This window comes from Neofelis nebulosa, chromosome 9, assembly GCF_028018385.1.
Source record: "Neofelis nebulosa isolate mNeoNeb1 chromosome 9, mNeoNeb1.pri, whole genome shotgun sequence".
NCBI classification, from domain to species: domain Eukaryota; kingdom Metazoa; phylum Chordata; class Mammalia; order Carnivora; family Felidae; genus Neofelis; species Neofelis nebulosa.
This window is the reverse complement of record NC_080790.1, coordinates 46,055,403-46,082,820: the sequence shown is the minus strand read 5'-3', so window position 1 is coordinate 46,082,820 and position 27,418 is coordinate 46,055,403. Positions and strand designations below refer to the sequence as shown.

The window sequence follows — 27,418 nt, the reverse complement described above, 5'->3', positions numbered from 1 at the left end:
AGCCTGCTTTAGATTCTGTGTCTCTGTCCCTCCCCCACTCACACTGTCTCTGTCTCTCTCTCTCTCTCTCTCTCTCTCTCAAAAGATAAGTAAACATTAAAAAACTTCTTTTAAGAATAATGTCTCCATAAAGGTCTTATAACATCTCATTAAGCAGTTAATTTGAAAAATTACTTAATTTTTATCTCAGAGAAACAGAGTAGGGGTTTATAATTCCAGGGTAAGGAATAAACAAATTCTGGTCCTCAAGATGGATTTCAGCTGGAGTAGGTTGGACCGGGCTTCATGAGAAGATGAAAAGTAATAAATAGCTGTGGGCCTCAATGAGGCATCTTACACGTACAGGCAAAAGGGATTTGGGAAGGAAGAGTAGGCATGGAAAGTGGTCATGATGTAGAAGCTATTAGGTAATAGCAAATATTTGTTCATCCTATAAAAAAAGCCTGGGTATTAGATGTTGCCATCACCATTTTATGGAGGAAACAAATTTAAAAACTAAGGCTGAGATGAGGTTAGCAGCATTCAGGCACACAGTCAGTAGGAGAATAAAGTAGAATGTGAACTTACAGATGACTGGATCCAAAGACTACACCAGCCTCATTGCCCTCGTGCAGTGCAGAGAAAGTCAGTGTTTCTCTTTGATCCTCAGAAGAATCTGAGATATTGTCTCCATTTTATCACTGAGAAAAGAGATGCAGAGAAGTTAAGTTACTTGACTTTGTTCACGTATCCAGAAACTGTGAACATTCAGGTGGATACTGTTTCTGACCTGAAACTCTCAGTTTTTCACTCTTGTTCAAAACTTCACTATGGATAGAACCTGATGTTCCCTCAGAAAATAGCACCACATCCATGATGATCACTTGCTACTGGGAGAAATTTAGTAAATATGCTGTTAAACAGCTCCATGGTTGCCTTGCTTGTTGCATTCTGATTTTATGAGGTGAAAGAAAGGACCTTAACACTTTATCTAAAGCATATATAAAGTGTGTAACCACAGGGACAAAACTACTTAGTTGCCACCAACCATTCCCCCTGTGAGAGGATTAAAATCCATTTTAGGGTATCATGAGACATTGGTTATGGTGGGGAGAGGGGTGATTAATGGTTATAATCACTGGTTCAAAGATCTCTGCTTTTGTCTTGAGCTTAAGCCAACACCAAGGTATGCATGTTCTGCTAAATAATTCAAACACTTGGAGCTTTTCTTGCTGCCTTCTCCATTTGAAAGCAATGTCCCTGACCACTCTTTAGTCCCCATTAGTAGTGCTGAACTGTGACTCATATCCCCAGCAAATATAATGTCTTACTGAGTTGTGTTCACCCCCTGAAAGTTGAGTGCTTGCATTTATGAACAGCTGGTGGGCTACAAAGCCAAACCTTGACTTTCCTCAAACCATATATACTAAGCCATAGGACGCTAAGGAACAAACATCCAAGGATTCAAGTTCCTACTGGTCTTTCCTCTTAATAAAATAGAATACGTAGAGCTGTCCACCTGTTCACTTAATAGAAAAATATAAATGTTCACCACAATGAGCATCACTAAAAGTTTATATAGGAAAATTTGTTTTGAGGGAGTTAGACGCCAGTTTCAGCTCTGTTGCTGACTTTGAGTGAGTCACGAGTTGTTTGGACATCAGTTTGTGGGATTTCAGTCCAACTGATCTCATTAGAATGCAAGATGAAACTTGAGATGTAGAGCACCTTGAAAAAAATAATGTTAATATCATCTGTTTATCCATGGTTACATCATAGTTTTCTCAAAGCATCTTTATATCATTAATCACTAGATTATCGTATCATACCTGTGGATTAGAATGGGTCATGAGAACACTGTTTCTCAGGAATGGACAATTGACACCAGACACGTTAAGAGTAAATTCACTGATGATCTAAACAAGCCAAATGGTGTATTGGACTAATAACACCAAATCTTCTATTGGAAAATTCTTTCTATCTATACTGAATACCAATGGATTATAAGTCAGGAAACCTGGATTTTAGCCTCAGCTCCAACAATACAGTCATATGGCCTGGGTCTTTAACTTGTAAGTCTTAGTTGGCTGAGATTCAGGTCAGACCCAATGCTAAGGATGAAGACAGCAGTAAACAAGAAACTGTAGTCTTTTCCTTTACTGAGCCTAGAGCCTAGAGGGGAAAATAGAAAAATAATTGCAATAAAGTGCAGACAGTTAGTATGTTATGGGAACATGTAGCAGAAGAACCTTATCTAGACAGGACCTCAGGAACACTCTTCCTGAAGAACTGATGTTTAAGCCAGAACCTAAGTGATTATTAGGAATAAGCTGAGGAAAATATGAAGCAAGGAGCAGATGAGTGTTTCATAAGGAAAGATGAACCTGTGTCGAGTTGCCTGAAGCTGGAGAAAACATGGCTTGGTGAAAATATCATTTCTCCACACTGGTTTCATCCATCTCAGACACAGAACCAGTCCTAACAAAGGTAGCCACTGTTCTCATAGATCTTCCCACTATCTTATAGAATTTGAATTTACTCTTCCAGCCTAGAAGCTACTGACTGTGGAGTAAATCCTCAGGTTACCCTTGAGAAAAATTACTTTCCCACAAACCATTAGGCTATTCAGTTTGCCTGGGTTTCAGCCTTCATTTCATTATTTGCACCTGAGTTCAGCAGGGGCTCATAGTTCAGTTTTGAATATCTATTCTTTATGACTGATGATACCTTTCCCTAATACTCCTAATATTTCCTTGTATAGCCTCAGATCTTCCAAATTCTGAGGCCTAAAACTACTTCAGCTCCCAGGGCTTAACATTTATCCTCAATCCATCCCCTAAGATGAAGAAAGCTGTGTCTAATGGACTTCTGTTTGTACCCATTCCTTGGATTTGCTGTCCTGGATTTGGAAGAGCTGTTCTCTTAAAAAGTTTTCTCTGTACTCTTTAGCCATGTGGATTATCATACCTTCCCAGTCCAGAAGGATTTCCCGGAATATACTGCAATCAAGCTCTTGTATTACCTAAAACTGGAACAATTGTAGAAAAACTTACCACCAGAAAAATCTTGAAACACGTCTTAATTTTCGCAAAACAAGACAACCTTTCTCAACTGATGTTTGCATATATGTGTACCTAAATTCACACATGTTAGCACCTATACTTACCCAATAAATCCCAGTGACATTATTAAGACTCACAGTGCAACTTAATGACAAGAATGACATGGAACAATTCCTAGTTGCAATCAAAAATTAATTAGACTAGTATTCCATGCAGTAAATATCTTTGTATAGAATGACATTTAAACTCTGCATGAGGCTTAGAAAAGGTAACCAACCAATCACCCTCTGAAAATTCCATTAGCAGAAAGCAAATAAGATGTTCTGAAATTAATGAATCCATCAGCTGAGGTGAAACCTTTCAAAAACCTATCATGTCAAAGAGCAATTAATTGGATCTTTTTCAGAATTTAGCTCATTGCTGATGAGTGTCTGAAGAATTTTAGTTAAAATATAGTGCAGGGTCTAGTGTCAAGAAGAATGAACTCAGGAGTAGAATTAAGTTCTCATCCTGACTTGGTCACTAATGTGCTGTGTCACAGACTGAATCAGTCTCCTTCTCTGTTCCTGAATTGTTCATTGTAATGTGGAAATAATTAATTAACATCTGTCATGCCTAACATACAGGGTGGTTTTGAGGATTTATTGAAAATATGGGTGGTATTGGGATTTTAGACAAATGTCGACATAAAGGGAAATTGGAATTCTCAGCATTTGGGTGATTTACAGGGTGAGCAGGAACAATATCAGTTCTTTTCTAGAAATAAGGATTGATGGTTTTGTATTTTAAGTAAGTAAAGACAATCTGATAACTCTACTGAACACATTCTTTTTCTTAGTGTCCATTAGGTTAATGTAGCTTAACAAGTAATCACACATGGCTGTTGGTCACAGAATTTCCCTGGTGTATTCAATCTCTTCAATGCCTGATTTTCTGGTCTTCTAAATGTCAGGTCCATCCCAATAGTAAATTGAACATCTTAGGAAAAATATTTCCTGTCTCGTGGTGCAGAAGTTAATGGCCTTGCAGCAAAGGCCAGTGCTCTATTTTCTTTTTTTATAGAAAAACAACATCTTTTCCCTCCACAAGATGTGTGTAATGGTGATTAAAAGCATAGCTTTGATGTTTGGGTTTTAATCCCCATTCTGTTACTTTTGGGAAACCATAACCAAATTGTTTAACCTCTCCAAAGTTTTGTTTTCTTATGTGAAAAATGAGGGAAAACATAGCTCTTTCATAATGATGATATGAATATGATATAGGATAATTTATGTAGAACTCTTAGCACAATGCCAGACACAAAATTAATGCTGAAAACAATAGTAGCTATTATTAGATGAGTTCCTGCACAAATTAGTCTGGCAGTTCTCTGATAACAATGAATTTATGAGTAAAGTGCTCTCTTGAATTAATAACATCTGAATAATTTTTTAAAATAAATATTAGTTCATTGTTTTAAGGATATATAGAGAATGAAGAAGGCTGGACAAACATTGCTCTCCTGAAGTTCTCAAGAGAACATTGTTAAAGGTTAAAGAATAGATCAAAATGGTTGCAACTAATAGCTAAGCTATGAAATGATTCAGAGGAGTCACTTCTCTGAAACCTCCATCTGTAGATCATAGTTATGCATTTATGCCATTCCACTGAAAATTATTGGGCATCTATTATGGCACTACCAGACACTGAAGATAAAATTGTTAGCTGCCACTGATTATGTGATTATATGTGCTAGGCACCATGCTTAAAGATATCCATACATTATTTTAATTCCCACCAAAACCCCATGAGGTGGGTTTGTTTTCCCTGGGAGCCTAAATAGTGAGGCACTATGCCTCACTGATTTCCCTTCCACTAGCCCATTGTCTGGAAACGTACATGGGAATGAGTATCTTGAGGCCCAAGGAAAAATCATGAGTAGGAAAGAGAGTACAATAACCTTAAAGCATCCATATTCTCTCAGAAAATTTCAAGCCTAGAAATCCTACTGGGAATCCCAAACTCACATTTTCCCCTACTACATACACCCAAGGTTCCCTACTCTGGTTGAGTCACCTAATTCCAAGTACTTCCTGAGAGCTGGGACTGGTACTTCTTACCATATCCTGAGAGCACTGTCCATGTGAATTTGTCTTACGAGTGTTTCTTTCTCTGACATTCTCAGTTGTTTTAGATCAATTCCAGCTTTGAGACATGCCGTTCCTTTTCTGCCTACAACTTATTTTGGGGTGTCTGGTTATTTACCTCCCTTACCTAGAAGTCCATCTCTATCTAATCCTCTGGTTGGTGTCTCCATATTGCTTCTGCCCTGACTCTTGATCTTTCTTTTGATTACAATGGAATATTATTGATGTTTTCTTTTTCTCTCATAAGCAACTAAGATTGATCTATGAAACATAAAAAGGAGGGAGGACGTGTGAAAAAAGGAAAGTCTTGGATATCATTCATTGTGCTTTGAGTAGAATTTTTTATGAAATTCCTTTCCTCTTTAAACTCACTTCAGACCATGAAACATGAGGCATAAGGAGTAAAACTTTCTTTACTCCAAGTTCTTAACTCTAGCTAATCCAAAAGATCACCTACCTTGAGGGATTTCAGATTATCTATTTTCCTTCTGCTTTTGATATTTATTTTCTTTTAGTAAACTGGTCTCTAAAAATAAACCTTCAGAACACTCTCCTCCATAGAATATATTTCTGCATTGACCTGTGGTCCCTATTCTGCTCTTTGTCATAACCCAAATTGCTATCTTTACTGGACTCAAATTAATTCCTAGAACAAAGAAGAATTAGAAACAGCACCATCAAGTTTTACTAATTTTTGAAAGACTTTGTGAAAAAAATATGTCCTTCTAGTGATCAGATTCTCCCCTGGTAATTTTTCACATATATGCCAGTAGCAATTTTAAGTACTTTAAGCAAAGTGTTCTTTCTTCTGAAGCCTCATAGATTCTGAGCTCACAGAACTTAATAAATTATTGCAATTTGAATACAATTATTTAACTTAAAATACTATGTGATAGTTATTTATATTAATGCAAATATGCACAGACAGCTAAGTGAATGCATGTTTTCATTTTGGAAATAAGTTGTTTCTAATAGCTGATACTAAACAATAGAGTGAAAATTCTCTGTGATGGCTTCATTTCCAGACTGGTTTCATGCTAGTGTACTTCTCACAAAGCTTGCTCACAAATGGAATAAGATGGAATCTTGTTCTGAGGGAATAATATATGAAGATGGCCTTCCCAAAGATTATCTGATATTTTAATATGGGAACAATAACTATTTTCCAGAGGCTCTCTTGCCCCATACTCATGATATTCCAGCGTTCCAGCCAACAATAGAATTGTAGAATGTCCCCCAGAGAGCTCTTTGTCCAACATCCTCATTGGAAAATTGAGAAACACAGATCCAAGGAGGGGAATATAAAGACGTCTACTCAAAATAAGACAATAATGGGAGAAATAAAGTATTCTAAACCATAAAGCATTATGAAATTAAATGCAGTTGCCATAACTATAAAAATTATTATGCATTAATATATTAATTTATTCAGTAAACATTACTGAATGTTTAATGTTCTTAATGCTGGGGAATATAAACTCATGCTTGACCTATAGAGTATGGTAGAAATTGTATAATGGCATTGCTCAACTTAGGTCTAAGAGGACTGACAGCTTCTGCTTTGCCCTCTGGGATCCATAGCCAACAGTGACATAAGTCCTACTATTCTGAAATTTCCATGCTATAAGAAGTCCAAGTCACACAAAAAGACCCTGTGTTGACACTCTAGTTAACAGCCCTGACTGAGTTCTTGACCAACAGTCAGCATCGATTACCATCCATCTGTGTGATCACATTTGAAGTCTGTTCCATATGATCCTTCATATGACTTCAGCTCCAGCTATTATCCGCATGAGAAAGCCCAAGGGAGAACTGCATAAGTAAACCCAATTAACTCACAGATTCATGAGAAAAAATAGTAAGTTGTTTAAGCCACTAACTTTGGGATAGTTGCTATGCAGTAAGAGGTAATCACAAGAGTATGTAATGAAGAAATAGTTTAAAGATTTTAAACAAGAGAATGATGATAAATTCAGTTTATAATTGAACATGTTGGCTAGCTAGGGCCCTAGGGATCAGATTCTTTAGATGATAGGAAATAAGCATTCTATCTTCTACTAGTCTCTTCTACTAGTGAGACTAGTAGACTAGTAATACATCCAAGTTCAGTTGGAGTTTGAAGGCGCTGGATGGAATTGAGTGAAATTCCTCCTCTCATGTACAAATTATACATGTTACATAGATTCATAAGAGTCTCCTAGGGGAAAAAAAAGTACCAGGCCCCTTACACATGATTTTTGGCTTGTGACTGATAAAGTATCAGATTCCAACTCTGATAACAGGCTATTAAGGTAGCGCCCAATGAACCCTGATTCCTAGTATTTATGCTCTTGTGTAATTCCATACCATATTGGAGAGGGGTGACCCACTGAACCAATAAGATATTGCAGAAATGACCATGTGCAATGTCTGAAGCTGTTTTAAATGGCATTGAAGTTTTTGCTTTGTTCTTCCTTGGGTCACTCATGCTGGAGGAAGCCAATTACCACGCTGAAAGGATACTCTGAAAGCCTTATGGAAAGATCCATATGATGAGGAAATGAGCCCTCCTGCCAATGGCCAGCACAAATTTAGCATGTTAGTGGAGTCATCTTGGAAGTGGATATTTCAACCCTAGTGAAGCCTTCAAATGAATGTAGACTGGCCAATATCTTCATGAACCTTTATCTGAAGTTCAACAGTTGTTTTAGATTGATTTCTATGAGCTAACTCCAATAATTTGAAGGCCATTTGAAATTATTTCTAGTCTCCCTACATTACTTAGTTCAATTAAAATTAAGTATTTTTTCTTTAATTTCTATTATATATTTTATGTGTAGAAGACAATATATATAACATGTATATGATTAAAAATATTTTTTTTAAAGTTCAAGTACATTTAAAATATATAAATATATATACCTACTAATTTAAAATATATATAACTACTAATATATTTTAATCTTCCTGTATCCATATTCTACTAATTTTTTTCTCCCTTGATTTAGATGTAACAGTTTGGAATTACAAATTTACCATTCCCCTACTTAGTATAACTTTATTACGCATATACATATACCTAAATGATATATTATTGTCTTATTTTGTTTTGGGCCCTTAAAAAATGAAATTATACATTATATAATCTTCTATATTATATTTTGATATTTTTCATCAATATTATATCTTTGATATTAACCTTACTGATGCTTGTAACTGTGATTCCCTCATTTTTACTGCTGTAATGTTTTATTTTTCTTATTTAAACCACAAAATACCCAACTCTGTTAATGGACATTTGGCTTGTTTTTTGTTTTTTTGCCATTGTAAATAAGGATGCTATGAACATTCCTGGATATACCACTTGGCATGCATATTAAAGTTGTAAAATCCTAGGAGTTGAATGATTAAGAATCAGAATATAAGACAATGCCAGTTTTCCCAAGAGCTTCTATGAATTTATACCACCATCTATCAAAAATACAGAGGACTCATTGCTTCAAATCTTCACCAAAATTTTGGGAAATAAAACTTTCTTTTTTGGCAATCTAGCAGGTGTATTATGTTTTATTTTATTTTAATTTGTTTAATTTATTTTTATAATTTAAATTTAAATTTAATTTGAATGTCACTCATTGCTAATGAAGTTGACATAGTGTCATATATGTATTGTTTACTTTGCTTCTTCTTTAGTGAAATCCATGCTCATTTTTGTCACTTTTCTAATTAATGGATTATTCTTGTTCTTGTTGATTTTTAATGTTATTAACATACTCCAGATATCACTTGTGTCAATTATGTGTCTAAGGCATTCTTTCTCATTCATGTTTATACATTTACTTTAATTTTGTATTTTATTTTAATGTGGTCATATTTAGCAATATTTAATAATGTGTGCCTTTTGTGTTAAGAAATACATTCCAAACCCAAAGTCAAAAATATTGTTTTTAAATTATCTTCTATATAACTTTACATTTTTGGTTTTTTGTATTTAAGTCATCAATTCTCTTGATTTTTTTTTCTTGGAATGGGGGGTTGTCATTTTATTTTTGTGTTTTAAGAGATAGATTCTAATTACTTTGGTTCATATGGATAACCAATTAACTGAAATCATTTAGCCCATCCTCTGTTACTGATCAGCAATGATCTGTTTATATTTACAGTTTCCATTAATCATAATTATATTTTTAGGCCCTCTCTTCTATTCCTGGTCACATTTGCTATTCCCACATAATACTTTATAGTAAAAAGTCCTCATGTATGGTCAAACAAATTTAATTTTTTTATGTTTATTTATTGTTGGGGGGGGCAGGGAGAAAGAGAGACACAGAATTGGAGCTCAAACTCACTCATGTATCGTCAAACAAAATTACTAATCTCATTGTTTTTATTCAGAAATTTGTTGACTATGTTTATATTAGTTTATCAAATTACCAAGAATATCCTGTTAGTATTATAATTGTACCTCCATTAATCAATACAGATAGACAAAGCATCTTTAGGGTATTGATTGTTTCTCTTTATAAACATGATAGATTTCTCCATATATTTAGGTCTTCTTCACTGCTTTTTATTGGATATATTTCTTGGTAGGATATCTTTCTTAAAAATACCTTTTCTAACTCTGTTACTGGAATGCAATTCAATCGGAAATTATATGTTGATTTCTTTCTTGCTTGATAAATTCTCTCATTGATACTAACAGTTTGGAGATTCTTTGGGGTTTTCTATGGAGAAAATATATCATGTACACAAATAATAATTCCCCTTGTTCTCCTGCATGTTTAAATATTCCTTATCCTTTCCAAGTGTACTTTTTTGATGTTTATTTATTTCAAGAGGGAGAGAGAGAGCATACAGAGGGGAGGGGCAGATCAAGAGGGAGAGAGAGAATCCTACGCAGGCTCTGTGCTGTCAGTGCACAGCCCAATGCAGGGCTCCAGTCCATGAGATCATGACCTGAGCTGAAACAGAGAGTTGTATGTTCAGCCCTTCAACTGACTCTGAGCCACCCAGGCTCCCATCAGGGTACTTTTTATAACATGGTATTGTTGAATATAATCAGGGAATATAGAATGTTTTTTCTCCTGATTTTTAAGGAAATGGTTCCATTGTCTTATTTTTGAATCTCTGTAGGTTTCTTTATCATCTTAAGGAATTACTATCTATCCCTTCTTTGTTAAGAATTTTTATACCAGGGGCACCTGGATGGGTCAGCCAGTTAAGTTTGTGACTTCAGCTCAGGTCATGATCTTTCAGTTCATGGGTTCCAGCCCCATGTCGGGCTCTGTGCTGACAGCTCAGAACCTAGAGCCTGCTTCGGATCCTGTGTCTCCTTCTCTCTCTGCACCTCCCTGCTCACACTCTGTCTCTGTCTGTCAAAAAAAAAAAAAAAAGAACCAAATAAAAACATTAAAAAAAAAGAATTTTTATACCAAAGAGAATAATACCATGAACCTCTGTATCTACCACCAAGCAATGATACCTTCGCCTCATGGGCTCTCATTTCACCTATATTTCAATTACACTGGATTATTGTGCATCTTTTAAAGTTTATTTATTTGTTTTGAGAGAAACAGAGAGAGAGCAAGCAGGGGAGGGTCAGAGAGAGGGAGAGAGAATCCCAAAAAGGCTCTGTGCTGTCAGTGCAGAGCTTGATGCAGGGCTTGAACTCACAAATCAGGAGATCATGACCTGAGCTGAAATCAAGAGATGCTTAATGGACTGAGTTACCCAGAAACCCGTCACACTGCATTATTTTTAAGTAAATTCTGAACAACTTATTTCGTCTGTTAAGTATTTTATGTATCTCTAAATGATGAGAACACTTAAATAATATAATTATAATTCCATAATCACACCTAAAAGCAATATAATCACATAACATTTTCAATGTTCACTTTTAGTCAGATGTCTAATAATTATTTTTCCCATTCGATTTGTTCAAATTAGGATTTAAACATAGTTCATACATTATATTTGATTGGAACATCTCTTAAAACTTAAGTGTGTTATATTGCATTATTTTCTTAAATTCCATGTTTAAGAATATGGAATCATTTGTCCTGTAGAGTTTCTAGACTAGAGATTGTATCCCTGTGTTGTAACGTGAAATCTGGGTCCAGATTTTCTAGAAATTGATAGCTTAATGTTAATCAGAAGTTCTCAAATTGTTCTGATCTGAGGATACTTTTACATTCTAAAAATTATTGGATTCTAAAGAATTTTTATTCATATGATTTACTATTTATAATACTACGTATTAAAACAGATATTTTAAAAATATTTACTAACTTGTTTTTATCATATTTGAAAAAATATCAACAATATGCCCATATGCATATAACTAAAGTTTTTCTGCTAGTCCGTTTTTCAAGAATTGTGTTCCATGAAAACGTGGAATAAAACTCCATGTTACAAATGCTTTTCTTCAAGACAACCATTATAGTTTAGCACGCAGATTCCCATTTAGTCACACAAAATAGTAAGAGCAATGTATTCAAGGTTTGCAATTACTAAAATTAAATGTATTTACTGTTCTATCAAATTCCTCAAGGATAGTTTTAAGTGAAATGTCTTTTTTGTTTCTTGTAAATGCCTGGAAATGAAGGATACAGGTTGATGCCATTGCCTTGATTAATGCCATGTCACCAGAACTTTTAACCACCATTGCCTTTGCTTCATCAATGCAAATGTCAGCACAGTAAAAAAGGCAACTACCATTTTAGTATTGTTATGAAAATTACAACTTCACAGTCCCCCTGAAAGGGCCTTGAAGACACCCATGGGTCTGGAACTCACAATGGAAATGCTACTTTGATGTATCAGATTACCTACTCAGAACTAAACTGAGGAACTATTTCTCAGTCTTCCTACACAGAGACAGCTAGATGGCAAGTCTACCTGCTGTTCTTTATGAACCCGGCTTTCCTTCTGACTTAGACACTATCGCTCCACGCTTCCTTCACACCTTGCCATAATATTGAGGAAGCAGCTCTGAACTTGTTCCTGTTCGTGTTCTTGGTTTCAATTCTTTCTTTTCCCTCAACTTTCTTTTCCCAATACTTGGCACTCACCAGCACTTCCAATTCCTATACCCACCGATTTATACTTACTAGTTTTTTTTTTTTTTTTTTTTTTTTTTTTACTGGACAAAGTTTTTACTCTTACTGGCCAAAGTTTAAAAAAATTCATATATATGCTTACAGGAATGAATTTTTGACTGATTAATCAAATACCCTCTGGACATTTTCCTTAACTATCCAATGCTACTATATTTTCTAAGCTATGTACATCAGAATTTCTGCCGTAGGGCTGCCTCCCCTGCCTTAAGTTTTTCAGAACAAAGTATTTGGCAAAGAACAGGGAAAGTTCAAACTTCACCTGTTCTTGGGGAAAGTACTGGCCTGTTAACAGGAAAGAGGCAACATCTGTGGCAATTCACAGGCTTTGCTGGGAAGACACTTCTCCCCATGGCGGGAATCTCCTGGAATATAGGCCAAGCCCTTCCCCATGACCCTTGTTCTGGTTCCACATTCCGGTTATTCATTTGAGTGCCCCTCCTTCTAATTTTCTTATAAAAGCACAGTCTTCTCTGACATGACAAACCACTGCAAATCCCTGCAAGACAGGTGAGTGGAAGCTGACAGAAGATGAGACCATGGCAAGAGCTATACTGTACATATTTGGGGGAAGATACAGGAGGATCTCTGTCAGATACAGGAGCTCTGAGACTCAGCACAGGCAGGCTTGGGAGGTCTCATGGGGTAGGAGCATGTACAGATTTTCTAGTTCTTTCCAGAGCTATACAAGGGGATGGATGTCACTAAGATGAACTTATTCCTAGGAGACTAACAAAGGAAAGACAAGGATCTGTATATGTCCTCTCTCTGATCACACTTCTCTTAGTGAAATCTGATTGCTTCCTCAGGTCACAGACATGATGCGGCCTCACACGGACCTCCCCAGCATGTCCTGGATGCTGTTCTCCTGCCTGATGCTCCTGTCTCAGGTCCAAGGTAAGATTTCTCTGCCTCTAACACTGGGTCCTTGCGAATGCTCAGGGCCAAGAGGAGAAGGAAGACTCTTGTGGTACTGGTGACATATATCCCCACACCATGAAATGGCCTGTAACTCGTCCATCACCACACCATCCTTCAGGGTAACCAGGGGTGGCAGGCATCACAGTGGTCCACTAGCACCGCAAGGAGGTCCTTTGCTTCTTGTCAGTGCACTCTCATTTATGTTGGTAGGCAAAAGAGGAAAGTGTGAAGGGACAGAAATAAAATAAGGGGAAGGAAAATGAGGACCCAGGGCAAGAATGTGTATCCTAGAGCGGGGAAGGGTTGGACTGTGAATGGGAAAGATGAAAAGAAAGGAGAGGTTTCCTCATTTAGTGGGGCTGGTTCAAGAACAAGAAATCCTGAAAGTGTTGGCAGTGGTGAGAGGCAGTCAGGACTTTGGCATCACTTCCCAAAGCACTGACCCCATAGATGTTCCTCTAGGTCACCTCCCACCCTGATCCCCAGTCTCCTATTCACCTCTTCTCTCTCTTTTGTGTCCTTCCATCCTAGGTGAAGACTCGCCCAAGGAAGTGCCCACTCCACGGATCAGGTGTCCCAAAGGCTCCAAGGCCTATGCCTCCCACTGCTATGCCTTGTTTATGACACCAAAATCCTGGATGAACGCAGATGTGAGTACTTGGATTTGCAGGTCAGGGTTTTAAGGGAAAGTACACTAGAGACCTGGTGGTGGTGGGGGTTCCATTCTCCAGAGTTCCTTGGGGGTGACGGTGAGCATCCTCATCTTTTGCATATATACCTCTTCTCCCCTACCTCTGCACTGCCCGTCTCCCAGTGATGTCTCAGGCCTCCCCTGAGTCTCTCCCTTCCCCACACAGATGGCCTGCCAGAAGAGACCGTCGGGACACCTTGTGTCTGTGCTCAGTGGGGCTGAGGCATCCTTTGTGGCCTCCCTAGTACAGAACAGTGCGAACACTTACTCAAACATCTGGATGGGGCTCCATGATCCCACAGAGGTATGAATACATCTTCTCTCTATAACCTCTCAAGCTGCTATCACCACCCGAGCCCACTCTCCGTCCCCTGTGTCTGCCCAGTAAATGCCCTAGAGAGCCTTGGAGCTCAGAGATACAGGAGGATATTAGGGGAAAAGGGAGGACCTTGTGGCCAGCTGAACAGCTGAGTTCTGTGGAAGTCTCTTGCCTCTGCTGAAGTTAATCTGCTTCTTAATTTGCACGTGAGGCCATGTAATTCAGTTCTCTGAGCTTCACAGAGTCTACACATATTGTGCAGAGTGATTCCTAAATGACGAGACGATCCATTTTTGCTCTATGGAACAGACACTGTCTTTGAGGTTCAGAAGCTAATCACATATGTATCACTCGTTGTTGTTCAGTCAGTGACAGGTTACTCTGAATGGGTCTATTGGTCTTTGTGTTTATGGGCTTCAGGATTTGTCAATAAGAGCAAGGAGTTAGGAGGAGTCTCCCAGAGGAGAGCTTTGGCTCCCAGGCAGCATCTAGAGGAGCAGACCAAATTCCATGATGCTGGGGAGGGGTTCCTGCAAGGAGCCCTTTAATGGCCACTCAACCTCACTAGACTCCATCCTCTCTAGGGCTATGAGCCCAATGCAGGTGGGTGGGAGTGGAGTAGCACGGATGTGCTGAATTACCTTGCCTGGGAGAGACACCCCTCCACTAACCCAAACCCCGGCTACTGTGGGAGTCTGTCAGCAAGCACAGGTAAGTAACAGAGGAGCTCCTTTCTGCCAGACCTCTCCATCCTCTTTTTCCCTATTTCTCAGTGTGACCGTCAGAGAATCCCCTTGAGCAAGAAAATGTAGGGTTGGTTTATCTTCTCCCACCCCTTCTCATCTCTCCTTTCTTTGAGTCCCATTCCCCTGGAGTAGGACACTGCTGAGGATGAGGGAGAGGCTGTGAATCCTACGCCAGAATCTGGGCTGCCTGTACCTTGGGTTCATGGGCTCCACCAGCCACATCTACCTGAGCTCCTCTGTCTCTCTAGGATATCTGAAATGGAGAGATTATAACTGCGGTGCGATGCTACCTTATATCTGCAAGTTCAAGGACTAGGTCTGGTGGGACGTCAGGAGCCTGAGTTTTGTGTGCAGCTCATCATGGATATATGACCAAGTGTGAAAACCTACCCTGGAAAGGAATAGTCTCCCCCTACCCTCTAACCTGACCCTTCCTTCTGATCATTTCTCCTCCCTATTCATTTAACTTTATGTTCTTTTTGTGTATTACATGGCCTGAGATTGCAGAGAGCAATAATAAATACTTCATTCCACGTTGTGTGCTTTTGTGCTCCTATCTCATAGCAAGAATATGAAGAACAATCGGTATGGGAGGAGTTCTAGGTCTTGCCTCTGTCCAATGTTATTTATTCCCCCAGGGAAAATGCTTAAATGTACATCCCCACCAGTGTGTTTATGATCAGTATATAGTCCCTGTTCATGTACCTTTGTGTTGTTTATAGAAAAAGACATTACTCACCTACACGTTCTATTACACATTCCTCCTATTTGTAATACTAACAGCTTTAGTGGTATCTGAAGATCTTAGAAGAGCACATCTGTAATCATTTGCTATCACTGATATTTTTTTTTCTTTAATTTGCAATCTTCCTTGGACCCTGACTTTTATAAAATACATTGAAAAATGAATGGGTTTCTGATTATAGTGCTTACAGGTAGAGCATTAGAAGTTGTCACTCTCTTCCTTAAAACAGTTCTATTCTTAAACTAACCACCAGAAAAATGTTTGAAATTGCGATAATTTGTGGTGACCAAATTGGGATTCATCTCCTGGGACTGGACTTAATTGCCTTCCATACAAAATCAGATTAAAAAAATTTTTTTAAACATTTTTATTTATTTTTGAGGGACAGAGAGAGATAGAACACGAGTAGAGGAGAGAGAGGCAGAAAAGGAGACACAGAAACTGAAGCAGTCTCTAGGCTCTGAGCTGTCAGCACAGAGCCCAACGCCGGGCTCAAACCCAAGAGCTGTGAGATCATAACCTCAGCCAAAGTTGGACACTTAACTGACTGAGCCACCCAGGTGGTCCTGATTTTTTTTTTTAATGTTTATTTACTTTGAGGGAGAGAGACAGCATGTGAGCGGGGGAGGGGCAGAGAGAGAGGGAGACACAGAATCCCAAGCAGGCTCCAGGCTTCGAGATCTGAGCTGTCAGCACAGAGCCCAGTGCAAGGCTTGAACTCATGAACCACCAGATCATGACGTGAGCCTAAGTCGGAAGCTGACTGAGCCACGTAGGCACCCCCAAGATCAGATTTTTTTTCAGAATTTAAAAATAATGGCTTTTGTCAAGTCAGTCAATATTGTCTACTACACCTAGAGCCATGCTTGAGTTCCTAAAATACTAATCACGGAGGCTTTGTTGCTAAATTCATAGTCTGTATTCATAACCATTTATATCCTGAATAATCATAAATTTATTTCTTCTAGTGAACTCTTATGAACTTTTGTATCTAGAAGTCTAGAACAAAGGTAGGCAGGGAGTTTTTATCTCTTCTCTATCTGTTCTCTCCCACTGAACCTTCCATAATATAATGCCCTCTGGGTAGTTCCAATGCAGTTGATAAAAATGCTTCTCTCTCCTAATAATAACAACAATGATAATAATAATAAATAGTAATAAATAATCTCTTATTTTCTCTCACTAAAAATTACTCGTACACCAGGGAAGAAGGTGTGGGTTCTCCAATTTGTGATGGAGCCCTGGATGCCTAACATGTATGCAAAAAACTTTTTGTTATATCCAATATCTGAATTCCCCATAATTTCTTCTTTCAGAGTCCAGCTGGGTTGCTGACAGCTTGTAAGTGCCTTGCCTGAGACACACATAGGCTTGTGTTAGGCTGACTCAGTGTGGACTATTTGGATATAAGCTGCTGACATGCATTCTAACTCACTCAAGCAAAGGGGGAGGTTTTGGGAAGTATGTGGATTTATCTCAGTGCAACAAGATTAGGGAAGATAGCTGAAGGACTAGGAAAAGGAAAAATAAAGTTAGGAAATGAGGTTAATTTCTTCTTCCTTTTCTCTATTTTATTTCACTGGGTGTGATTTCTTTTAGCCAATCAGTTTCCTTGCCCTTGGGATAACTCAAGGTGACATGGCTAACTCATTCTACCAAACTTTTCACTCCAGGGATTCAAAACTTTAAGTACATTTTCAGTAAACAAATTTCTTTTCAGGAGAATATCTGATTATTCCAGCTAAGACTGGGTATTCACCTCAGTCTAGTCAGCTGAGGGAAAGAATTTGAGTCATGTAGTGTTACTATGGGAGCCAAACTCACCTCTTAAGTAGGATCTGTGGATGTGACCCAGTTTGTAGTGAAGGGGGGCAGGAAGGCACTCCAACAGAAGTTTGCTGCAGTAAACATGACTTAATTGTCTCATTGTTTTGTTCTGACCTTGGCCTGTTTTCTGATTGAATCTTATTCTTTGGGTACTCACATATTGCCACAGGTACCATACCTGCCTCTGTTCTTGGACTGTCCTCCAGACTTTCAGTAGTTGTCAGCTGGCTATTGTGCTTACTGTGGTCATTGTATTTACCCAATTCCTGTTTGTTTTGAGGACTGTGAATAACCTGTCATGATGTGGATTTCTGCCAGTCATTGTAAGCCAATGAATTGGACAAAACCTTCCCATTTGGATCAGCACATCACCACAGGCTCCTGGGCCTCTTTATGGTGTTTCTGTCATGGACTTTACTCTCATCTAGAGTTCAGGAAGCAAAACAATTTGATAGAAATAGCACCTACAAAGAACATCTGGATAAGAGTTAGGTGAACTGAAGCACCCTATTTCCTAATATCTCTGAATGTAACTTGGCGATTCATCCCTTTAGTTTTTTTTGTAATTTATTTTTTAATTTTTTTTAATGTTTGTTTATTTTTGAGACACAGAGAGACAGACCATGAATGGAGGAGGGTCAGAGAGAGAGGGAGACACAGAATCTGAAGGAGGCTCCAGGCTCTGATCTATCAGCACGGAACCCGACGCGGGGCTCGAACTCACAGACTGTGAGATCAGGACCTGAGCTGAAGTCGGAAGCTCAACCGACTGAGCCACCCAGGCACCCCTCATCCCTTGAGTTTTAACAGAGTTCTTCCCTTTCCACCTCCAAACCTCCTACCACCAAACCACCTTTGTCCATTCTTCTTAAGTAGTTTTTCAAGTGCACCTCCAGGGTACCGTAGCACATCAACCATGTAGATCTCTGCAATTTATGTGTATATCTAAAACATGGATTTATTTATAGATTTCTCCCATATGTCTAAAACAGAATTCTCTAAAATTGCTTTCCTTGCAATACTCATTTCGTGAGCTACTCATGGACAACAATTTTGTTGTGTGTGTACATTTTGGAAATACTCCTTAGGAAGTTCTAAAGTATACAGAGTTAAGTAGGTTTCTTTACTGCATGGCTTTTCCAAGTATTTCTATGCAAATGTATGAAAATAAAGTCATAGGGTTGTCAGCTCATCAGGCATTTATTTGGTCACACGTTTCTGTGTGCCTGTTTGTGTATCTATATTTGGGAGAAATACCTATTAATAGATCATAAGTTGAATTCAGTTTTAATAATAGTCAAAAGTACTGTTTTTTCAAAGCAGGGATTGCAACTTACAGTCATTCGAAGTCATTAAATCAATTTAGTGGGTAATACAAATATATTTTCTTAAAAGAGAGGAGAGTAATATAGAAAATTCTGCAGGATATTGCACAAAAATGTTTAATACTGTTTGAAATTTTGATTCGTTACATATATATGTGTGTGTGTGTGTGTGTGTGTGTGTGTGTGTGTGTGTGAAAAGCATTGGAATATAAAATATACTTCATATTGTAAATAGCAGTCAACATTTTGAATGCTAGTCTGAAGCATAGGCTTTTAGCTAACTATAGGAGAATTAAATGAAGTACCACTAGGGGGAGAGGTGGCCTAGCAGAGAGTGTAGTACTGGGAAGATAATAAATAAGAATGATCTGGCTGCTTCCCCAGAGAGGGTTAGAAAAAAGACATTAGGGAAAGGGGGGAAAACAGGTTTATTCCTACATCCTCTAAGATGAAATGTCTGCTACACATCCCTGGGAACAGAAGAAACAAATCTTGCAAGTGAAAATGTACAGAATATAAATAGCGGAAGATTCAGGATTGGGTAGTTCATTGTGTCCCTAATTAATAGAAAGCCAGGAATATATATACAGAATGCTGGACACAGAAGTAAGACAGAGAGAGCTGGGACTCAAGGGCTCCTTATACCATCAGAAACTGTGAGTCATTTGCAGTTTTGTCTTCTCTTGGCTACTCAGAGTGAGAATGCTTCCCGTGTGTTGAAGAATGTCCCCTTGATATGGTTCATGGTGAGAGCAGAGTCACAGCTCCCATTATAGAGGCAAACGTGGCAGATATCTAAAGGTGGTAGATAGTTCTCTGGAGGTTAGGGGGTATGTTCAAAGCATGACAATAGGATACCTTAGCCAGGTAGTAGTGCAAAAAGAAACAATTAGAGATTATTCACAAAGGCTATGGAGCTTGGGGTTCTGCAGAAACAGCAGTGAGGGTTCAATGGTTATGACTCACATGGAGTTTCATCATCAAATTTTTCTAACTGCATGGTCTTGCCTGTAGTTTTAGCTATTAGACTTTCCTGGTTCCTTCTTGTTGTACAAACCTGGGGCTCCAGGCTCCCAATGAATCTCTTTTTTCTTTTAAGTTTATTTATTTATTTTGAGAGAGAAAGAGAGCATGCACCAGCAAGGGAGGGACAGAGAGAGAAGGAGAAAGAGAGAATCCCAAGCAGATGGTGCAGAGCCCAATGTGGGGCTTGAATTCATGAACCATGAGCCAAAGTCAAGTTTCAGAAGCTTAACTGACTGAGCCACCCGATGAATCTTTGATCTAATGAAAAACCTTTATATTTTATTTGTTTTGATCTTTATAGTTCATCAAGGTGTATTTGAGATGCAGTAAATTGCAGTATATATTCAAAATATAATTGATGTTTTGACATACATATACACCCATTAAATCATCAAAATCCAATAATAAGCATACTCGTCACCACTAAAGACCTCCTCTGCCAAGCCCACCTCTTACCTTCAGCTTCTCCAATCCCTCAAACCAAGGCAACCACTGATCTGTTTTCTGACACTATAGATAAGTTAAATTTGCATTTCCTAGAATCTTATATTAATGGAATGATACATTATATACTTTTCTCTCTGGTTTCTTATATTCAGCATAATCATTTTGAAATTCACTTATATTATTGCATGTATCCATACTTCATTTACTTTCATTGTTGAGTGATATTCTATTGTTGAGTGATATTCTATTGTGTGGATATGACATAATTTGTCTATTCTGTTGGTGAACATTTAAGTGATTTTCAGTTTTTATCTATTATAAATAAAACTACTGTGAACGTTAGTATACAGGTTTATGTACAGATAAATCCTTTTCACTTATCTTGGGTAAATATCTAGGAGTGGAATAGCTGCACCGAATGCTAGGCATATATTTAAGTTTTTAAGAACAGCCACACATTTTCTAAATTGATTTTATCATTTACATCAACACCAGTGGTGCATAAGATTTCCAGTTGTTTTACATTCTCAGTATGGTCAGCCTTTCTAATTTTAGTCATTTAGATAGGTATAAAGTGATATCTCATTGTGATTTTAATCTGCCTTTCTCTAATAATGAAGTTGAGAAATTTTTTGTGTGCTAAATTCCAGTCTTATGGTACAGCTAAGTGTCTTGATTGTAGTGATGATTACAAAAAGAAACACATGTGATAAAAAAGTGTGTGATACAGCTACACACACACACACACACACACACACACTCTAAGTATATGTATAAATGGCAAAATTTGAATAAGTTATCTAGATTGTGCTGTCAGTTTCCTGGTATCAATACTCCAGTTATGCAAGATTTAACACTGGGAGAGGCTGGTAAAGGGTTCTGGAACCACTTGTATGCTTCTTTGCACATTCTTATGAATCTGTAATTATTTCAGACTACAAACATTTTTCAAATTAACCCTTTCTTTTTTTAAATTTTATTTTTGATGTTTATGTTTTGAGATAGAGAGAGAGAGAGAGAGCAAGCGAGAGCGGGGGAGGAGCAGAGAGAGAAGGAAACACAGAATCCGAAGCAGGCTCCAGGCTCTGAGCTATCAGCCTTTTGTCTCCCCAAGCTCCTTCATATTTAATTCCTCACCTTACCTAATTTTTTTAAGTGTTGCCTGTGTAACCATGTTCTATTTCATATCTCCATTTTACTCTTAATGTGTTAGAGATTCACTGTTGCCGAACTGTGCTGTGTTCTGAACTCTCCTGATACCACCAAAGTATTCAGTGAGCCAGCATTTGTATAATTATTTTTCTATCCCTCATCTAACCAGACTTACCTCTGTGGTACTGTTAATCACTTTTTCCTTCCTGAAGACCTCTAACTTCCTTGACTTTTTTAACACCACACTTTTCTGGATCTTCACATCTGTAAGTCTCCAACTCCTATGTAAACACTTGAACTCTATCTAATCCTTAAATGTGTATATGTTCATTTAGATGCCAAAATACAGATACAAAATATTAAACACAACATAAGTTTATTTGCCTCTCATATCAGATTTTGGATCCAAGCTTTTTCATCTTCTTGCTGAGGCGTCTAATTGAATTGTTCTTGTCTGCTTAACTGAAGCAGAGACACAGCTCTGTCTACATTTCAGCTAGTGGGAGGGAGAAGAGTGGCATCCTGAGCCAGCCAACTTACCTCTAAGTTAGAAATGACCCAGCAGTTGTGCACATCACCTCTCCTCCTCTCCCAGAGCCTAAACTCAGTCAGTCAGCCATGGAGCTACAGATGCTGGAAAATGTGGTCTCTGGCATGATGGGCATGAAAACAGCTATAATTTTATTACCATGGGACAGTGGGAGAATGGATTTGGAAAGACCTCTAGCAGTCTTTTATTGGTAGTATTCCTCAGGATTTCATCCATAGTGAACTTATTCTTTTATTTTGTACATTTTTCAAAAGGTAATTTTATCTATTTTCTTGATTTTCACTCACTTTATTTTAGTCCCAATTGTGGATCTCCTTTGCATCACCTTCACTAGCCTTTGAAATCAACTATCTACTCACCTGCTTGACTTCTGCAGGTAATCACTTTTCTATCACATTTAGAATGGTGGTTTTCAAATGTAGCCAATTTGCAACTCTGAGGACATTTGGCAGTCTCTAGAGTTTCTTCATTGCCACAACAGTGGTGGTGGTGGGGGGAGGTATTCCTCCTGGCATCTAGTGGGTTAAAGTCAGGATGTTGCTAAACATACTGCAATGCACAGTGTTGCCCTCTACAACAAAGACTTAGATGCCCCAAAATGTCAAATTGCTGCTGTTTAGAAACGTTGCCCTAAAATATTGCCAGTTACCTAGTACGTGTCAATAGATTTTGAGAGAATAAATGAAAGAATAATTCAGTAGAACATGTAGAAAATGTAAACTCAGTAGTCTTTATGACATAAATAGTAAACATGAGGATATCATATGTTCTCACTCATAATCAACTACTCAGTAATGCTTACAACTTATTGAGCTTTGTGTATCTCATCCCATTTAAAATGAACAAAAAGTCTGTCGGGTATTAAAACATTGCACAGATGAGCAAAACAAGGCTCACGGAGCTTGAGTAATTTGCCTATAATCAAAAAGCTATGCCTCAAACCCAGGATTTCTGTGGCCATGAAAGCACCCCACAGCCTCTAGGATTCATCTTCCTTCCACTATACACTCAGTCCTTTAACCTTGAATGCTTGAACAGTTAGGAGATGGATTGGACCTCTTCTTCTTTCTCTACTGGTGGTCACCCCAGGCAAGGATAAACTCTTGTGTCAGCATTTATGTTCCTCCCCTTGACAAAGTTGTAGTATCACTTTAGCCTAAAATTTTCAGAAGAGGGAAAACTAAGAAAACCCTTACTTATAACTCTGACCTTAGTAATGTTTTGAGCTGGCTGAAAAATTTCTGAAGACCCTGGTGACCCCACCCTAGCTCAATCTCATTTGGAAATCCTAAGTGCTTGCTCTTCTCACCTCTGAGATTCTCCAGTCCTCAAGTCAGTGAAAGGGAAGCATCTATAAAGTACTTTTTTTGGCATGTAAAACCTTGTCATCTATCTTTTCCTTACTCAAATCCATACTGTGTTCCTCAGAAGTGTTAGAAAAGTTTTTCCTTTTAAAGAAAAATAGGAAAATATTTTCTATGAGAGATGGTTAAGGAACAATATGGCATAAATAGAGAAAAATAATAATCTTTCCAGGGATATATGCATCCTGAGAGAAGGGAAAGAACAGAAATGCCTTTATAAAGTTCTCTTCTTCTGTCTTCTGAATGCCCTCAATTATTCACTCAAGAGGCTGAATGGAAGAAAAGGAAGGATTCTGTAGGAAGACATGCTGAGGTATTAGAGAAGAAGTCATAGTACAGACAAAGGGATTTTTGTTCATTAGCAATTTTAATTATGTCAACTGATAATTATCAGAAAAGGACAGTAGAAATTGTAGGGGGGCATCCCATTACGTTAAAATTGACATGCATGAAATTATCCTATATTCTTTTAAGCTAATCCTGTGTTTCCTTTTTATCTTGTTACCATATTGTCTTTATAATTCTCAGCTAACTAAAGTCAAGTCAACAAACTACAGACCCCCTATAATATCTAGTATACTAGAAATTATGTCAAAAATACCCTAGAATGCTAGTGTTGGAAGGGACTGTAATACTGACTGTTTAACACTTTTACTTCATTCCTCAGAGTTCTGCCCTGAAAGGGAGTAGCAGGCAAGGGAGCAGTTACCCATAAAGATAGTTAATGTTAGGTGTTTTCAGGTAATGATGAGATGAAGAAATCAGTTGAAGTTACTGACTTATGATTCTTATTTTTTTAACTTGATCAATAGTCAGAAAACTGATATTTTCAAATGGTTGACATCTACTGAGATGTCCTCCAATGATCCCTGCTTCCTGGTATTGACACCCTGTTTTTAATCCCTTCTCCTGCAGGTGGGATGGCCCTGGTGACCTGCCATTTACCAACAGAATATAACAAAGATGATGGGATAGAGTTCCATGATCAGGTAACAAATAACTGTGACTTCTCTCTTACTTGCATTCTTTCTCTCTTGTGCTCTCAGTCAACCACTCTGATGAGGAAAGCTGCCATGTTGTGAGTTGCCTATATGGAGATAAACTTGGAACCTATGTGGCAAGGAACTGAAGGAAGCCTACAGCTAGCAACGAGCAAGGAACTGTGGTCTCACTCCAGCAGCCCATGAGAAAATGAATCCTTCCAATAACCATGTGAGTGTGAAATCTAATCTTTTTCCTGCCAAGCCTTCCATTGAGTCTGCAACCCTTGATGTTGCCTAGTGAGAAACTCACTAATTTCATAGCTTGTAGGTCAGCAATCTGGCCCTGACTCACAGAAACTATGAAATAATAAGTGTTTGCTTTTAGGTTACTATGTTTGGGATAATGTTTAGGTTACTATGTTTGGGATACTATGTTTGGGATAATATCACAGGGGATAAGTAATACAGTCAATTTCCTAGCATAATATAAAGGCAAACATGAATACAACTTTAAGGCATATGGTTATTTTTCTAAAAGAAGGACCAACTTGGGTATATTCTTTATGCAAATTAAAACAGCTCGCCATTGTTGAACTTGAATTCAAATATTTTAAACTAGAACTGAATTGGGGTACTTGAATGACTCAGTCAGTTAATTGTCCAACTTTGGTTCAGGTCATCATCACATGGTTTGTGGATTCAGGCCTCGTGTCAGGCTCTGTGCTGACAGCTCAGCTTGGAGCCTGGGATCTGATTCAGATTCTGTGTCTCCCTCTCTCTCTCTCTCTCTCTCTCTCTCTCTCTGCTGCTCCCCGACTTGCGCTCAAATGGAATGTATGTTGTAGTGGTTATATTTTCTGGACTTTTTTTTTTTGGAGATGTGTGTCTGTTATGGATGGTTGGTTTGATTATCCTATGTGCATTTATTATTCTTGTCCATATGTAAAGGAGTGGGGATGGGAGGGTGTTTTGTTCAACAAGTTTGTCCAAGAATGTCATAAGCTGATCTTCACTTTAAGTTAGAAGTGAACAAAGACTAGCCTGATCTTGGCTAAGCACAGCCAAAATCAAGGAATGGATGTTTCATGTCTGAGTAAGTTAATAATGAACAATGCTGGGATATGTCATGATTTTCTATGTTATTGTATTGTGAATCTCCTTAAGGTAGAGATGGGGCAGCTATTGTCAACTGTCCCAGGTAAGAGTGGACCTAATAAAGGAAATAAGTAGTAGCAGACCTTAGCCTTAAAGGAGAAGAATTTCCTTCCCCTTCCTAGGTCTCTTACTACACGACCTTAAGTTTGAGCAAGAAGGGCATGCTCTAGGCCTTGGTATTCTAAATATGATCTTCAGTATTACTCTGGAGCTTGGTAGAAATGTAGAACCTTATGCCCCACCTCCAACCAATTGAATCATAATGTGCATTTAAACAAGATTCCCAAGTGACTTAAATGCACATTAAAATTTTAGAAGTACTGTTCTAAAGTACATTTGAGTTAGATAAACTGGCCCCTAGCTCAGGGCATCAGACTGCAGACCAGGCAAGGAAGTATCCTCTGGGGATGAGCTATGATCCAGGCTTGTAGGATACAACCTTTAGTTGTTAACTTTCCTCATATGCTAATAAAGTCTTTTAAAAAACATAGCCTGGTCCCAGCTATAACTGAGGACACTGAAAGAAATTTCTCTGCTTATGATTGCCATTAAGCCACACAGTAGATACCAAACAACTTGAAAGAAGCTGGTCCTGATTTGCTAGAGAGGGCCCCTGGAAGAATAAACAGAAAATGTAAGTGATGCAGATGGAAATCGTTGACTGAAGAGGCAAGCAATGCCAGTAGGGTTCTGTGGAACATGCAGGCATCTCCTGAGAATTCCCAGAATGACACAAAGGGGGGACATTATAAAACTTGGGTTCCACAGAGTCAAGTAGGATGAGAGCTTCGGTATTAGTGAACTAAGCATTGCTACCTCATCTGATGGTCACATATTGATTGGTGAGATCCTGTCAGTCTGAGGGCACAGATAGATAGCCCCTACTTCAGAAACTTTTCATTTCAGCACCAGGTTCTATTCTTGCTAGTTACACCCTTAATGTGCTCCCTGTCCCTGTGTGGATTTGGCTGTCAGATTTTTTAAGTCTTTGCTACCCACTCCCTTGCAGCCTCTTCCACTGCCTTTCTAATTGGAATTTAACAGGGCTTGTCCCTAGTTCTGGATATGCATTGGATTCTTTTGTTTCAGAGCCGTTTCTGGCCTATTTTCCTACTCCATTCCCATTACAGAGCTCACAGCAGAATCTGCATCTACCTTTCCTCTGTATCTCCTCACAATGCCTGTTTGCGGGATAGTGAGGGGCAGGGTGGTAGAGGGAGGGCTAGGGTATGTGCAGGAAGGTTCTGGGCATGGCATATGGTGCTAAGTTGCTGATCATAAGCAAAACTCACTCAGAAGACATAAGATTTCACTAAAGAACATAATAGCTTACCATTAAAACAACAAGAAGTGACAAAGCATATGCTTGTGACTTACAAAAACTGCTAATTAAACAAAATATGCGCATGCTGGCAGCTTACTAAATGTGGTATGTCACCACTTAGATTCCTGGCACCCTCAACACCTCTCCACCCCCATCTGCCAACGTAATCTGAGCTTTGCAGACCATACATTCCATCTGTTCTTCCATCTCGGCAATGCCAGATCTCTCCTGAGAAAAACTCAGGAATACTCACCAACAAAGACATGTGGGAGATCTCATCAGAAGATCCTAGCCACTCTCTGGATCTTGGTATGAAGTGAGAACAGCTGGTATCCAAATCTTGCTAGCTTCAAGCTGACAGCTCTCGACACTATTGGACTCCAAATAAGCTGTCCTCTGACAGGAAACAAGCAGTAATTGGAAGTGTTTCAAATTTGACACAGTCTATTTATTCTCTCCCAGATCTAAATGCATCCACATCCAACCGCCAAGTTTCTAAGATGTATGCAAACCTACAGATTCTCTCAGGTAGAAAACTAGTTCCCTACTGAACAAAAGCTATTGGGTACTTTGCTT

At 38.4% G+C, this 27,418-nt stretch overlaps 1 protein-coding gene and 1 long non-coding RNA gene across 3 annotated transcripts; one reads left to right on the top strand and one right to left on the bottom strand.

Annotated features, from left to right (window-relative positions):
* Positions 1–572: 572 nt before the first annotated feature.
* LOC131484843 (uncharacterized) lies at positions 573–27,418 on the bottom strand. Its single transcript, XR_009248467.1, has 3 exons — positions 27,096–27,418; positions 2,947–3,001; positions 573–680 (listed from the first exon to the last, which is right to left on the bottom strand). It is a non-coding gene; the product is annotated as an uncharacterized LOC131484843 (long non-coding RNA).
* Positions 12,739–15,477, top strand: LOC131484841 (lithostathine-like). Of its 2 annotated transcripts, none has more exons than XM_058683549.1 (6): positions 12,739–12,777; positions 13,077–13,164; positions 13,720–13,838; positions 14,046–14,183; positions 14,783–14,909; positions 15,193–15,477. In XM_058683549.1, exons 2-6 carry the CDS (start codon positions 13,086–13,088, stop codon positions 15,258–15,260), a joined length of 531 nt encoding a protein of 176 aa, XP_058539532.1. In that variant the 5' UTR covers positions 12,739–12,777; positions 13,077–13,085; the 3' UTR covers positions 15,261–15,477. The 2 variants fall into 2 exon arrangements, with proteins under 2 accessions (XP_058539532.1, XP_058539530.1); XM_058683547.1 differs by lacking the exon at positions 12,739–12,777 and adding an exon at positions 12,784–12,912.